The sequence below is a fragment of the Epinephelus lanceolatus genome, chromosome 16 (assembly GCF_041903045.1).
Source record: "Epinephelus lanceolatus isolate andai-2023 chromosome 16, ASM4190304v1, whole genome shotgun sequence".
Taxonomy (NCBI): domain Eukaryota; kingdom Metazoa; phylum Chordata; class Actinopteri; order Perciformes; family Serranidae; genus Epinephelus; species Epinephelus lanceolatus.
Window position 1 is genome coordinate 10,871,255 of NC_135749.1, and position 12,032 is coordinate 10,883,286.

At 41.7% G+C, this 12,032-nt stretch overlaps 1 protein-coding gene and 1 long non-coding RNA gene across 2 annotated transcripts; both read right to left on the bottom strand.

Annotated features, from left to right (window-relative positions):
* Positions 1-11: 11 nt before the first annotated feature.
* Positions 12-5,581, bottom strand: LOC117263327 (coagulation factor XI-like). The gene is made up of 9 exons (XM_033636592.2): positions 5,422-5,581; positions 3,658-3,814; positions 3,206-3,315; positions 2,949-3,111; positions 2,625-2,743; positions 2,406-2,538; positions 2,199-2,305; positions 451-610; positions 12-290 (listed from the first exon to the last, which is right to left on the bottom strand). The coding sequence occupies exons 1-9, from the start codon at positions 5,480-5,482 to the stop codon at positions 188-190; spliced, it is 1,113 nt and encodes a 370-aa protein (XP_033492483.2). The 5' UTR covers positions 5,483-5,581; the 3' UTR covers positions 12-187.
* A 2,532-nt stretch (positions 5,582-8,113) lies between these two features.
* LOC117263328 (uncharacterized) lies at positions 8,114-9,912 on the bottom strand. The gene is made up of 3 exons (XR_013493570.1): positions 9,760-9,912; positions 8,449-8,608; positions 8,114-8,316 (listed from the first exon to the last, which is right to left on the bottom strand). It is a non-coding gene; the product is annotated as an uncharacterized LOC117263328 (long non-coding RNA).
* Between the last annotated feature and the right edge of the window lie 2,120 nt (positions 9,913-12,032).

Consider the following 12,032-nt stretch of genomic DNA (forward strand, 5'->3'; position numbering starts at 1 on the left):
CCTAGTGATAGTAGGTTTTATTTTTTTTAATGGTAACTTGCATCAGTTATTGATATAACAGAAAAAAACAGATTTAAAGTAATGATTAGACCATTATATTGTAGATACTGAGAAGTTCATTTCTGGTCTTATTGAAAAACACCAAACCCCCTCTGTTGATGACCATCCTTTATTATAGTGGAGCACTCTACACACAGTTCCTCTGGTGGAAGCCTGACACAACATTGGCCAGTTTGGTAACTTTAGGAGGAGCAGGCATGGTGATGACACGCTTAACATAGCAGCGGCGCCTAAAACACAAAACAACAACAACAGCATCTTAAATTGTGCACAACAAATATAACTCTTATCATATTATTAAGTGTGTCTGATTGCTGAAATGTTGTTGCAACTTTATTGACAGTATTTGTGTTTATGAAGGTTTGCATGTGTGCATAAAGAATACTGTACCGGTAACTGCGGTCAGAGAAGCTTTCAGTTACGTAGGCGTAGAACTGGCAGTTAGGATCAGCAGTACAGGTGCTCTGACATATGTCTGCATTGTCCATCAGCTCAAAGCGTATGTCAGAACCTCGGAAGTCCACTCCCTCGTGAGCAAGCTTAACCCAGCCTGTCAGCAGAGAGGAACGGTTAGACTTCACCAACAACAGTATTTCAGTATTTCACTGACAATAAACTAAAAGGATAAACAGAAAAACATTCAGATGTGCTGAATGATTCCAGTCTTTGTGATATCAAATCACATAATAACCAAATCTAATATAAGAGTTTGTCATTTATCTATACATTAGAGGAAAATTGCTGAGATTTGATTTATTATGAAATTATTGAAACATGTTGGAAATCAGTGGAAGTTGTCTTTTCATAAATACAGACAAAACATGACAAGGAAACGTCCAGATTTGGCCAGTTAGAGCACTATTCGGATTTGGTCATTTGCACCTGGATCAGTGATTTAACCTTACCATATAATGACGAAAACTCTGTCTGTCTGTGGGTGTGTGTGTCTGTTCTGTGTTTTTCCCCTGACTGACTTGATCAATCCATGTGAAATTTGGCACAGTGGTAGAGGGTGGGAGGATGCGAATGAAGCAATATTATATCAATTGGCCAAAGGGGGCGCTATAGCAACCGATTGAAATTGCAAACTTTGAATGGGCATATCTCATGCCCCGTATGTTGTAGAGACATGAAACTTTGCACAGAGATGCCTCTCCTCATGAGGAACAAATTTGCCCCAAGAACCCATAACTTCCGGTTATATAGATTTTCCACCATTTTGAATTTTTTGAAAAACACTTCAAATCGATCTCCTCCTAGGAAGTTTGACCGATCTGCATGAAACTCAGTGAACATAATCTAGGGACCAATATCTAAAGTTCCCTCTTGGCAAAAGTTGGAAAACTTACTAAAACTGAGCTTCTATAAGGCAATGAATATTGCGGAGGGCGTGGCTCATCACATAAAGGTGTATAACATCTCAAGGGTTTCACCCATCACCACGCAACTTTGTAGGCATATGACCACACATAATCTGAGGGGACCCCTCCATTATTGACCCCATCAAACAAAATGGGGGTGCTAGAGTAAATATGGAGCGTGGACTGGTAGCTGGAGAGGTGCCAGTCCCCCCAACTGCTCGGAGCGCCTGTCATGACCGATTGCTGTGGCTCCCCCTGTGGACCAATGTTGTTGTTTTTTGGTATTTTTGGTATGACTAAGTCATGGTATGGTATGCTGTACATAATCACGGAATCTGTCAGTGTGTCATTCTGTCAGTCAGTCATTCTGTCTGTCCCACGTTTTTCTACTCACTGACGTGGTCAATGTATGTGAAACTGCACATAAGCATTGAGGACTGGCATAGGTAGACGGTGACAAAGCTACCAATGGGTATGGACTAGTTCAATGTTACTTTGAAAAAACAGCAAAATATTAAAATGGATTAGCTGATTCCAGATAGCAAAGAATGGGCTTTCCATACATGGATCATTCTGATGAGGGTTAAACATTTTGAACAAATGCACCCTGATAACGAACCAGTTTAACTAGTAACTATCTTGCTCTCTGAAACACCTCTTAGGGCCAAGTCGGGGAGGGCTAACTTTTAACGGTAACTTCCCCCTCTGAATGTTTTTGTCGAGCCAAAGTTGAAGTAAGTGGAAAATATGAAGGAAGTGTTTGTTAGTGACACATACTGTTATCCAGCTGACAGAAGTGTGCTGGGAGCCCAGATGTGACTCCTGCTTTAGCTGTGGTCACCATCTCATTTTTGTTGCCTTTCAGGTGACAGTTGAAGTTATTACTGAAAAAAAAAGAAAATGAAAACTCAATTAATGTACAAAGAACAGACATGACTCAAATATTTATTTCACTCTGAGAAAGTTTTGTCACACACACAGTACCTGACAAAAGAGAAGAAGGTGCAGGACGGATGGGCAGAACACAATGTATGACAGTGTTCGGGAGAGGCTGCAGGCAGAGTCATGAAGTCACTTCCTGGGATGTCAGTGCTTGGGAAAAGTTTGCCCTGACATGCTGCATTAAACACAGGGAAATACAATAAGAAAGCATGCACAAAAACCTGTCAAATGTTTCATTAATACCAATACCTGTTTGTGTACCTGTGTCAGAGTGTTGAGCCATTTGCACATTGTGGGAGAATCCAGATATTACACCTGTCTTTTTTTCTACAATAGGAGTCCTTGGTACGGCCCAGCTGAATTTAAGGTGGCACTTGTACCTTAAACAAAAAAAGAAATAACATAATTAGAGAATTGACCCTACACCATGTCGGTGCCAGCTGGTACTTCCTTCTCATTCGCTGATTAAAACTTTCGACCTGAAACCTCCACTGTTGATGTGTCCCAGTGTGTCAGACGATGTGTGTAACAACTAGTGGGAGAGCATAAAGTGCAGCAATGTAACATTACGTAATCCAGTTTTACCTGATCTTCTCTGTTGTGTAAACCCCAGTAGCATAAGTAAAGAACTGACAGGCAGGGTCCCGTGTGCATTCCCTCTGACACCCCTCATAGTCTGCTGTGAACAAGGTGCGGTAGTCTTCCCCAAAGAAGTCCACGTTCTGGTACACCTTAGACAGACAAGGCTCTGGCAGAGAGACAGACAGAGTAAAGGAGAGTGTGACCATGCATCATCAATTAACTAATGGTTTTCATAATGGTTGGAATGGTGTTGAACCTACGTAAGTCTGAGCTGCAGGATTTGAGAGAAAATCCTGAGGTGACACCCAGCAGTGGAGTCCGAACATTGGGCTGTCCGCTGGCAGTGGTCTTGAGGTAGCAGTAGAAGTGCCTGCAGAGAGGGGCAGATGTTTGTGAACAGATGAAAATGGTAGTTAGTACCCATGAAAATTATATAATAAGCAGTTTTTAAAGATAATACCTTAATGTATAAACTGAAAAAGAGCTTAGATCATAAACTGCATGTTTTTTTCCCCTTTCATTAACATTGCTTTTTGCATTCAGTACCCTCTTGACTTCTGCTATTGCATGGTAGCACTAAATGAAAAAACGTACAACTCCAGTTTTCACTTTTCAGAGATTAGAATTATTTTTTACTGTCTTGCTAACCTCTTCAGAAGAAATAAGTATTACTTATGTATTTCTAATTATGTGTGTACTGCTTGTTTTGTACCTGTTGTCTCTGGTCCAGTCAGCCCTAATAAAGGTGAAGAAGAGACAGGAGGCGTGCTGAGTGCAAAGCAGCTGGCAGTGCTCAACATCAGGAGAGTAGACAGATGTTATGTCTGTTCCTGGGAAATCAGTATTCTCCAGAAGCTGTTGACTACAGTCTAAAGAAATGGAAAAAGCAAACACAGATGTTTATATGGAGAACCTAACATCCTGAAGGGTGATATTTTTGTTTTATCATGTGTGTTAGCCGATTATCTTTCAAGAGATAAAAGGTTAATTACACTGGTAAAAATAAATAATGGAACACTTATTGGTCACAGCATAACACCAAGACAGTTAAACTTCAGGGATATCAATCTGTCCATTCAGGAAGCACAAGTGATTGTCAATCAGTTTGACCTGCTTTGGTGCAAATGATAGTGACAACAAGTGCAGTGGAGAGGAACAAGCAAGACAACCCCGGTAGTCCAGCTTCTCCAAGATGGCACATCAATACATGTGGTTGCAAGGTTCGCTGTGTCTCCCAGCACAGACGGCCATTACAGGAGGAGAGCTGGACAGGGCTGTAGAAGGGCATCAACCCAGCAGCAGGACCAGTATCTGCTCCTTTGTGTGAGGAGGAACAGGAGGAGCACTGCCAGAGCCCTACAGAATGACCTCCAGCAAGCTACTGGTGTGCATGTTTCTGACCAAACTGTCACAAACAGACTCCATGAGGGTGGCATGAGGGCCCAACGTCATTTAGTGGGACCTGTGCTCACAGCCCAGCACCATGCAGCTTGATTGGCATTTGCCAGAGAACACCAGAATTGACAGGTCTGCCACTGGCGCCCAGTTCTCTTCACAGTTGAGTGCAGGTTCACACTGAGCACATGTGACAGGCATGAAAGAGTCTGGAGACACTGTGGTGAACGTTATGCTGCCAGTAACATCAACCAACTTGAATGGTTTGGCGGTGGGTCAGTGATGGTCTGTGGAGGCATATCCTTGGAGGGTCGCACAGACCTCCATGTGATAGCCAGCGGTACCCTGACTGCTGTTAGGGACTGGGATGAAATCCTCAGAGTGACTGTCAGGCCTTACGCTGGTGCAGTGGGCCCTGGGTTCCTCCTGGTGCAGGACAATGCCTGGCCTCATGTGGCCAGAGTGTGTAGGCAGTTCCTGGATGAGGAAGGCATTGATGCCATTGACTGGCCCTCTATTCTGACCTAAATCCAATTGAGCACCTATGGGATGTTATGTATCGGTGCCTTGTTGCCACCAAGTGGCGTCACAGACTGTCCAGGAGCTCACTGATGTCCTGATCCAGGTCTGGGAGGAGATCCCCCAAGACACCATCCGCCGACTCATCAGGAGCATGCCCAGACATTGTCTGGAGTGCATACAAAAATGTGGGGGCAATACACACTACCAAATCATATTATGAGTTGCCGTGATGAAATTCACACAAGTTGGATCAGCCTGTGTTTTCAGTTTTTTTCTTTGATTTTGGGTGAGATTCTGAATCCAGCCCTCAGTGGGTTGATGATTTAGGTTTCCACTGACCATTGTTACGTCATTTTGTTCTCAACAAATTATATAGTGTACATCAGTAAAGATTTTCAACTTAAATTATTTGTTGGTCAAGATAATTACGTCTGCACAAATAAAATATATCAGGTTTCAGGACTTTAAGGCTTTGTACATTTACATGTACAAATACACATATAAAATACACTGTACCACTTATAAGTGCTGAAATGACAGTATCCAATAAATGCATTACCTTGACCAAAGGAGAGGCTGCAGATACACAGCAGACCCACTAAAATCCAATGTGTCTTCATCTTCTCAGTTTTGAAGTCAGTAATGATTCCCGAAGCACAGCTGCAGTTAAAGAGCTGGCTCTGCAACTGAGAGATGGTAAAGGGACTGTTTCTCAAGCCCCAAATTTTAAGGCAGTCCCATGCGAACTATGACCTGTTTTGTCTATTGGCTCTTTCAGAGTCCAGATTAAAATCAATATTGTGATGTTTTATCACGAGGACCTTGGAACAGTGTTCTGTTTACTTTTGCTCTGCTGACCTATTCTTAAATGTGATTTTGCCGTTTCATTGCCAGTAAACTGTTGCTTTTATGGTATGCTGAATCCTATCACTGTTATATTTTCACCTCTTTAGAATGTGACTAAAAAGTGTCTCTTTGTGGTCTTCATATGAAAACATTTGAAAACCGGTCTATTGCCGCCTTTTGGACAAATAAGGAATGACAAGAAAGCTGCAAATTCATGGATCTGAATGGCAACAAACCAAACCAAAGGACAGTCAAAGCAGCAGAGGTTTATTTGACTTTAGCAGCATCAGCTGTCAAAACTAAAAAAATTGCTGTGAGAGAGCAGTTTCGATGCCTGTGGTTCAATATCTTGGTGTAGAAACCAGCAGTATACGGTTACACAGACCTCTGTAAAACACTGACCTTAAATTATTAAAGCACACAAAGCTGAAAGTCAGTTTTTAGTGAAGCTAAAATTTCCTGAATATGGCCACTGCCATAGTGTGCTGGTGACATAATTTGGAGCTAGAGTCTGTGCAATAGCGATCTCTGCTGGTATCAAGTTCCTACCCATACACCTGTCTGACCAATTGCAAACAGCACCATTGATAGCAAGCATATTGGCCTCAATCCACCCTTTTTTATCATCAAATTACTAGCTATAACCAAACTTATCAGAGGGATAAAGACTTGAACACATCAGTGCAATAAGAACAACCTTATACCTTCTACCTCTTGGCCATATCTTTGGAAAATTTGGTATTCAATTCCACTGTTTTGTCGATGACACCCAGCTCTGTCTGTCCATCAGGCCTACTTCCACTCTTCCCCCCAAATCCCTTTCTGACTGCTTCCTGGATATTAAATCATGGCTTTCATGCAACTTCCTCAAACTTAACAGTGATAAAACTGAGGTTCTCCTTGTGGGTAGCAAATCTACTCTGGCTAAACCACACAGTTTCACTCTAACCATTGATAACTCCAAAGTCAATCCATCCATCCCCTCAGGTTAAGAGTCTGGGTGTCATCCAGTACACTGTCCTTTGAGGCCAACATCAATAATGTCACTCAAAAATAACAATAACTGGACAGTAACCATCTTTGGGAAAAATTTATTTGGCATGTACTTGGAGTTTTTAGTTTGAGTCAAGGCCCATATGCTAACATGGAGGGGGTGGGGTTTATGACCTATACTGCAGCCAACCACCAGGGGGCGATCAAGATGTTTTGAGGAGCTTTCATGTCGTCCATCTTTATAGACAGTCCATGCTTTGCAGCCAGTTAGCTTAGCTTAAAAAAATATACCACCCCTAAAGCTCTCTAATTAAATCAACACATTACATCCTGTTACATTTCATACAAAACAAGTTGCAGCGTAAGCTAACTGGTGGTTATGTGCTGGACTATTTCTTGACTTGGCACTTACTGTTTGGTCTGATGTTCTGACAAATAGAGCTAAATGTGTCAGTCATTTAAATCTAAGATACATCAAAATCTATGATTGTCATAATTCTCTTGTTGACCTGATACAATTTCAAGCAGTTACTGCCACCTACTGGTGTAAACAGAGTCCTGCAAAGCCCTGACCAACGTGTGTGTGTGTGTGTGTGTGTGTGTGTGTGTGTGTGTGTGTGTGTGTGCGCGTGTGTGTGTGCGCGTGTGCTTGTCTGGAAACATATCATGCCAGCATTTCAGTCTTTTCACTGGCTCCCAGTACAACACAGAATCAACTTCTTAGTTATCCTCATAGTCTTTAAAGCACATTTAAAACAAATTTATTTAAATGCATTAGTGTAACACAAGGAATGTGCTGAAATCAAGAAAAAGAAAACAATGTCAAAATGTGTAGAGCGCTCTAGATGCTTGGGGTTGATGTCTTTGTCTTGGCATCCCTGACTTCCTCCATCTGGCCACTTTAGAGAGCCAAGAGAAAAGCCTGTGATTCTCCTTAGTTTGCTCAGGCTGTGTTGTTGTAGTGTCAGTTTCTCAACAGAAGAGCTCCTCCCTGACTGCTCGCTCCTCCAGCAGCTGGGCCAGCTGGCTTTTCTGCTCTGTTTTCAATCTTATAATGAGGATGTTGAGGCTATATGCTGCTGCAAAGCTCACAGAAAGCTTACGGGTGTTCATGATCTTTTTTTTACCAATTTTCCACCAACATGGAACGGGTTAAGTTCGGGTTTGTGCATCTAATTATGGACAGCTGTGAGCATTTGACCAAAAATAAATTGGTATGAAGCCTGAAAAGTTGGTTGTTAGCTGCAACCAAAGAAATTATACTGGGTAGGTTTGCATTGACCTGAAGTGTAAACCATGACGACATCGCTCATATTCTACAGGCTGAAAAGAGAGGATGGAGAAGGCAACAATGTTAAAGTCAAGTGAGAGGATACTGACATTCAAATGAATAATGCAGGCTGAAAGCAAACTGATGTTCTCTCTGTTTTATTGCTCTGTTTACACACAGAAAGAATAATCTGCAGCTTAAACAGCATTCAAATGATGTTAAATGTGTGTGTGTAGAGCACTCCACACACAGTTCCTCTGGTGGAAGCCTGACACAACATTGGCCAGTTTGGTAACTTTAGGAGGAGCAGGCATGGTGATGGCACGATTGATATAGCAGCGGCGCCTAAAATACAGTACAACAACACCATCTTAAATTGGGCACCACAAATATAACTGTCATCATATTACTAAGTGTGTCTGATTGCTGAAATGTTGTTGCAACTTTACTGACAGGTGTGCATAAAGAATACTGTACCAGTAACTGCGGTCAGAGAAGTTTTCAGTTACGTAGGCGTAGAACTGGCAGTTAGGATCAGCAGTACAGGTGCTCTGACATATGTCTGCATTGTCCATCAGCTCAAAGCGTATGTAGGAACCTCGGAAATCTACTCCCTTGTGAGCAAGCTTAACCCAGCCTGTCAGCAGAGAGGAACAGTTAGACTTCACCAACAATAGTATTTCAGTATTTCACTGACAATAAACTGAAAGGATAAACAGAAAAACATTCAGATGTGCTGAATGATTCCAGTCTTTGTAATATCAGATCATGTAATAACCAAATCTAATATAAGAATTTGTTTCTTATCTATACATGTTAGCGGAAAATGGCTGAGAATTTGAGAAGTTATCAGCACTCAGTTACAACCCGAGCAAATCAGGCACACAACACTTGCAGGACGCAGGACATAAGGCACCACCTCTGCGTGAAATAACCATGCTTTTAAGGGAGTCCTCAGACAGGCCAGTCGACAAACAACATTTCCAAAAGTGGGCCCCTCTTCCACAATGAATCAAAAAAAATGGGGATCGCACACCTCCGGAATGCAGAAAAGTTAATTTATTTTGTCATCAATACAGAAAAAAGCTCAACACAGAGTGCTTTCGGCTGTCCGGCCTTCCTCAGTGTGTGAGTTCGTGTTCATTGTGCCTCTGATTACTGGCATGCTGTCACTGAGTGCATCAGGTGTGTTTCACTGTTCATTAATCAGGACAGCTGCAGGTAGTTTAAGAAAAGTTCCTTAAATAAATGTACAATTACATCAAAGCCTCCAGGAATCTGTAACCACTGTAGATATGAATGAATATAATACATACATATAATTGCAAACTAATAATTCATTTCATATTCAAAAAATGAAACACAGTAACAAATGTCAGTCACCAAACTTTTCCTTATTAAGGACGCAAAAATGTAAAGACCCATGTAGACCTGCATCAGTGGAATGAGTTTCTCAAACACCAAATATCTAATATCTAACTAACTAAATTATCAAGGTTGTAATGAAATAAATCCATTCAAAATTGTTTGAGTGTGTGATACTGATTATCATGCAACACTTCAAATGTACATTATCATTATGCATAAATATCAACTACAACAATGGCAAAACAGAATAAATGGGCTATGTCTGGAGGATATGATGCTTTTGTGGACTGTTTTACAAGAAAGGAGTCATATTAAAATCCTCATTCAACCCAGAAGGAACCCACCCACCCACTTACTTTAGTTGAGCCAACATTATAGTAAGGGGAACATATGAAGGAAGCGTTTATTAGTGATACATACTGTTATCCAGCTGACAGAAGTGTGCTGGGAGCCCAGATGTGACTCCTGCTTTAGCTGTGGTCACCATGTAATCATTGTTGCCCTTCAGGTGACAGTTGAAGTTATTACTGAAAAAAAAGTGACAAAAATGAAACCTTGAATAATATACAAAGAACAGATGCAACATAAAACCAATACTCAATCACACCACGACAGTTAAGATACTCTCAGCTAAGTTGCTGGAACAACAAATAGGCTAATATAACTCAGCACTTTCTAATTACCAGTGCAGTGCACAGACATTTTATGAGCAAGTGAAAAAAAGGGCCACCATTTGTGAAGCACACCCTGCCAGGAGACTTCTATGTGTCTGCTGGCACCGGAAGAGCTCTTGAGGCCTTAAACAACACATTTGTGCACATGAATGAGCAAGGAACATGTCTGTCTGAGGTGTCTCAAGATCTCAACTACAGTACAGGCCAAAAGTTTGGACACACCTTCTCATTCAATGCGTTTTCTTTATTTTCATGACTATTTACATTGTAGATTCTCACTGAAGGCATCAAAACTATGAATGAACACATGTGGAGTTATGTACTTAACAAAAAAAGGTGAAATAACTGAAAACATGTTTTATATTCTAGTTTCTTCAAAATAGCCACCCTTTGCTCTGATTACTGCTTTGCACACTCTTGGCATTCTCTCCATGAGCTTCAAGAGGTTGTCACCTGAAATGGTTTTCCAACAGTCTTGAAGGAGTTCCCAGAGGTGTTTAGCACTTGTTGGCCCCTTTGCCTTCACTCTGCGGTCCAGCTCACCCCAAACCATCTCGATTGGGTTCAGGTCCGGTGACTGTGGAGGCCAGGTCATCTGCCGCAGCACTCCATCACTCTCCTTCTTGGTCAAATAGCCCTTACACAGCCTGGAGGTGTGTTTGGGGTCATTGTCCTGTTGAAAAATAAATGATCGTCCAACTAAACGCAAACCGGATGGGATGGCATGTCGCTGCAGGATGCTGTGGTAGCCATGCTGGTTCAGTGTGCCTTCAATTTTGAATAAATCCCCAACAGTGTCACCAGCAAAACACCCCCACACCATCACACCTCCTCCTCCATGCTTCACAGTGGGAACCAGGCATGTGGAATCCATCCGTTCACCTTTTCTGCGTCTCACAAAGACACGGCGGTTGGAACCAAAGATCTCAAATTTGGACTCATCAGACCAAAGCACAGATTTCCACTGGTCTAATGTCCATTCCTTGTGTTTCTTGGCCCAAACAAATCTCTTCTGCTTGTTGCCTCTCCTTAGCAGTGGTTTCCTAGCAGCTATTTGACCATGAAGGCCTGATTCGCGCAGTCTCCTTTTAACAGTTGTTCTAGAGATGGGTCTGCTGCTAGAACTCTGTGTGGCATTCATCTGGTCTCTGATCTGAGCTGCTGTTAACTTGGGATTTCTGAGGCTGGTGACTCGGATGAACTTATCCTCAGAAGCAGAGGTGACTCTTGGTCTTCCTTTCCTGGGTCGGTCCTCATGTGTGCCAGTTTTGTTGTAGCGCTTGATGGTTTTTGCGACTCCACTTGGGGACACATTTAAAGTTTTTGCAATTTTCCGGACTGACTGACCTTCATTTCTTAAAGTAATGATGGGCACTCGTTTTTCTTTAGTTAGCTGATTGGTTCTTGCCATAATATGAATTTTAACAGTTGTCAAATAGGGCTGTCGGCTGTGTATTAACCTGACTTCTGCACAACACAACTGATGGTCCCAACCCCACTGATAAAGCAAGAAATTCCACTAATTAACCCTGATAAGGCACACCTGTGAAGTGGAAACCATTTCAGGTGACTACCTCTTGAAGCTCATGGAGAGAATGCCAAGAGTGTGCAAAGCAGTAATCAGAGCAAAGGGTGGCTATTTTGAAGAAACTAGAATATAAAACATGTTTTCAGTTATTTCACCTTTTTTTGTTAAGTACATAACTCCACATGTGTTCATTCATAGTTTTGATGCCTTCAGTGAGAATCTACAATGTAAATAGTCATGAAAATAAAGAAAACGCATTGAATGAGAAGGTGTGTCCAAACTTTTGGCCTGTACTGTATATGCACCCAGCAGCTGCTACACATTCACATTCACATTCTATGTTTGTCATATATTTATAGCAGGCAACAACAAAGAAAGCAGTGCCATGCCTTGTACACTTTGGAGGTCTATACAATAAACAGGCATTCAAAATTAACAAATCTTTATACAAATTTGAAAAATGGTGTATTCTGAACAAATGAAATAATTAA

Coding starts and splice junctions, on each gene's coding strand:
- LOC117263327 (XM_033636592.2), bottom strand. CDS start 5,482: ATGAAGACACATTGGATTTTAGTGGGTCTGCTGTGTATCTGCAGCCTC. Junction 2,744..2,948: donor TACACAACAGAGAAGATCAG/GTAAAACTGGAT, acceptor TTTTTGTTTAAG/GTACAAGTGCCACCTTAAAT. Junction 611..2,198: donor CTTCTGTCAGCTGGATAACA/GTATGTGTCACT, acceptor CTCTGCTGACAG/GCTGGGTTAAGCTTGCTCAC.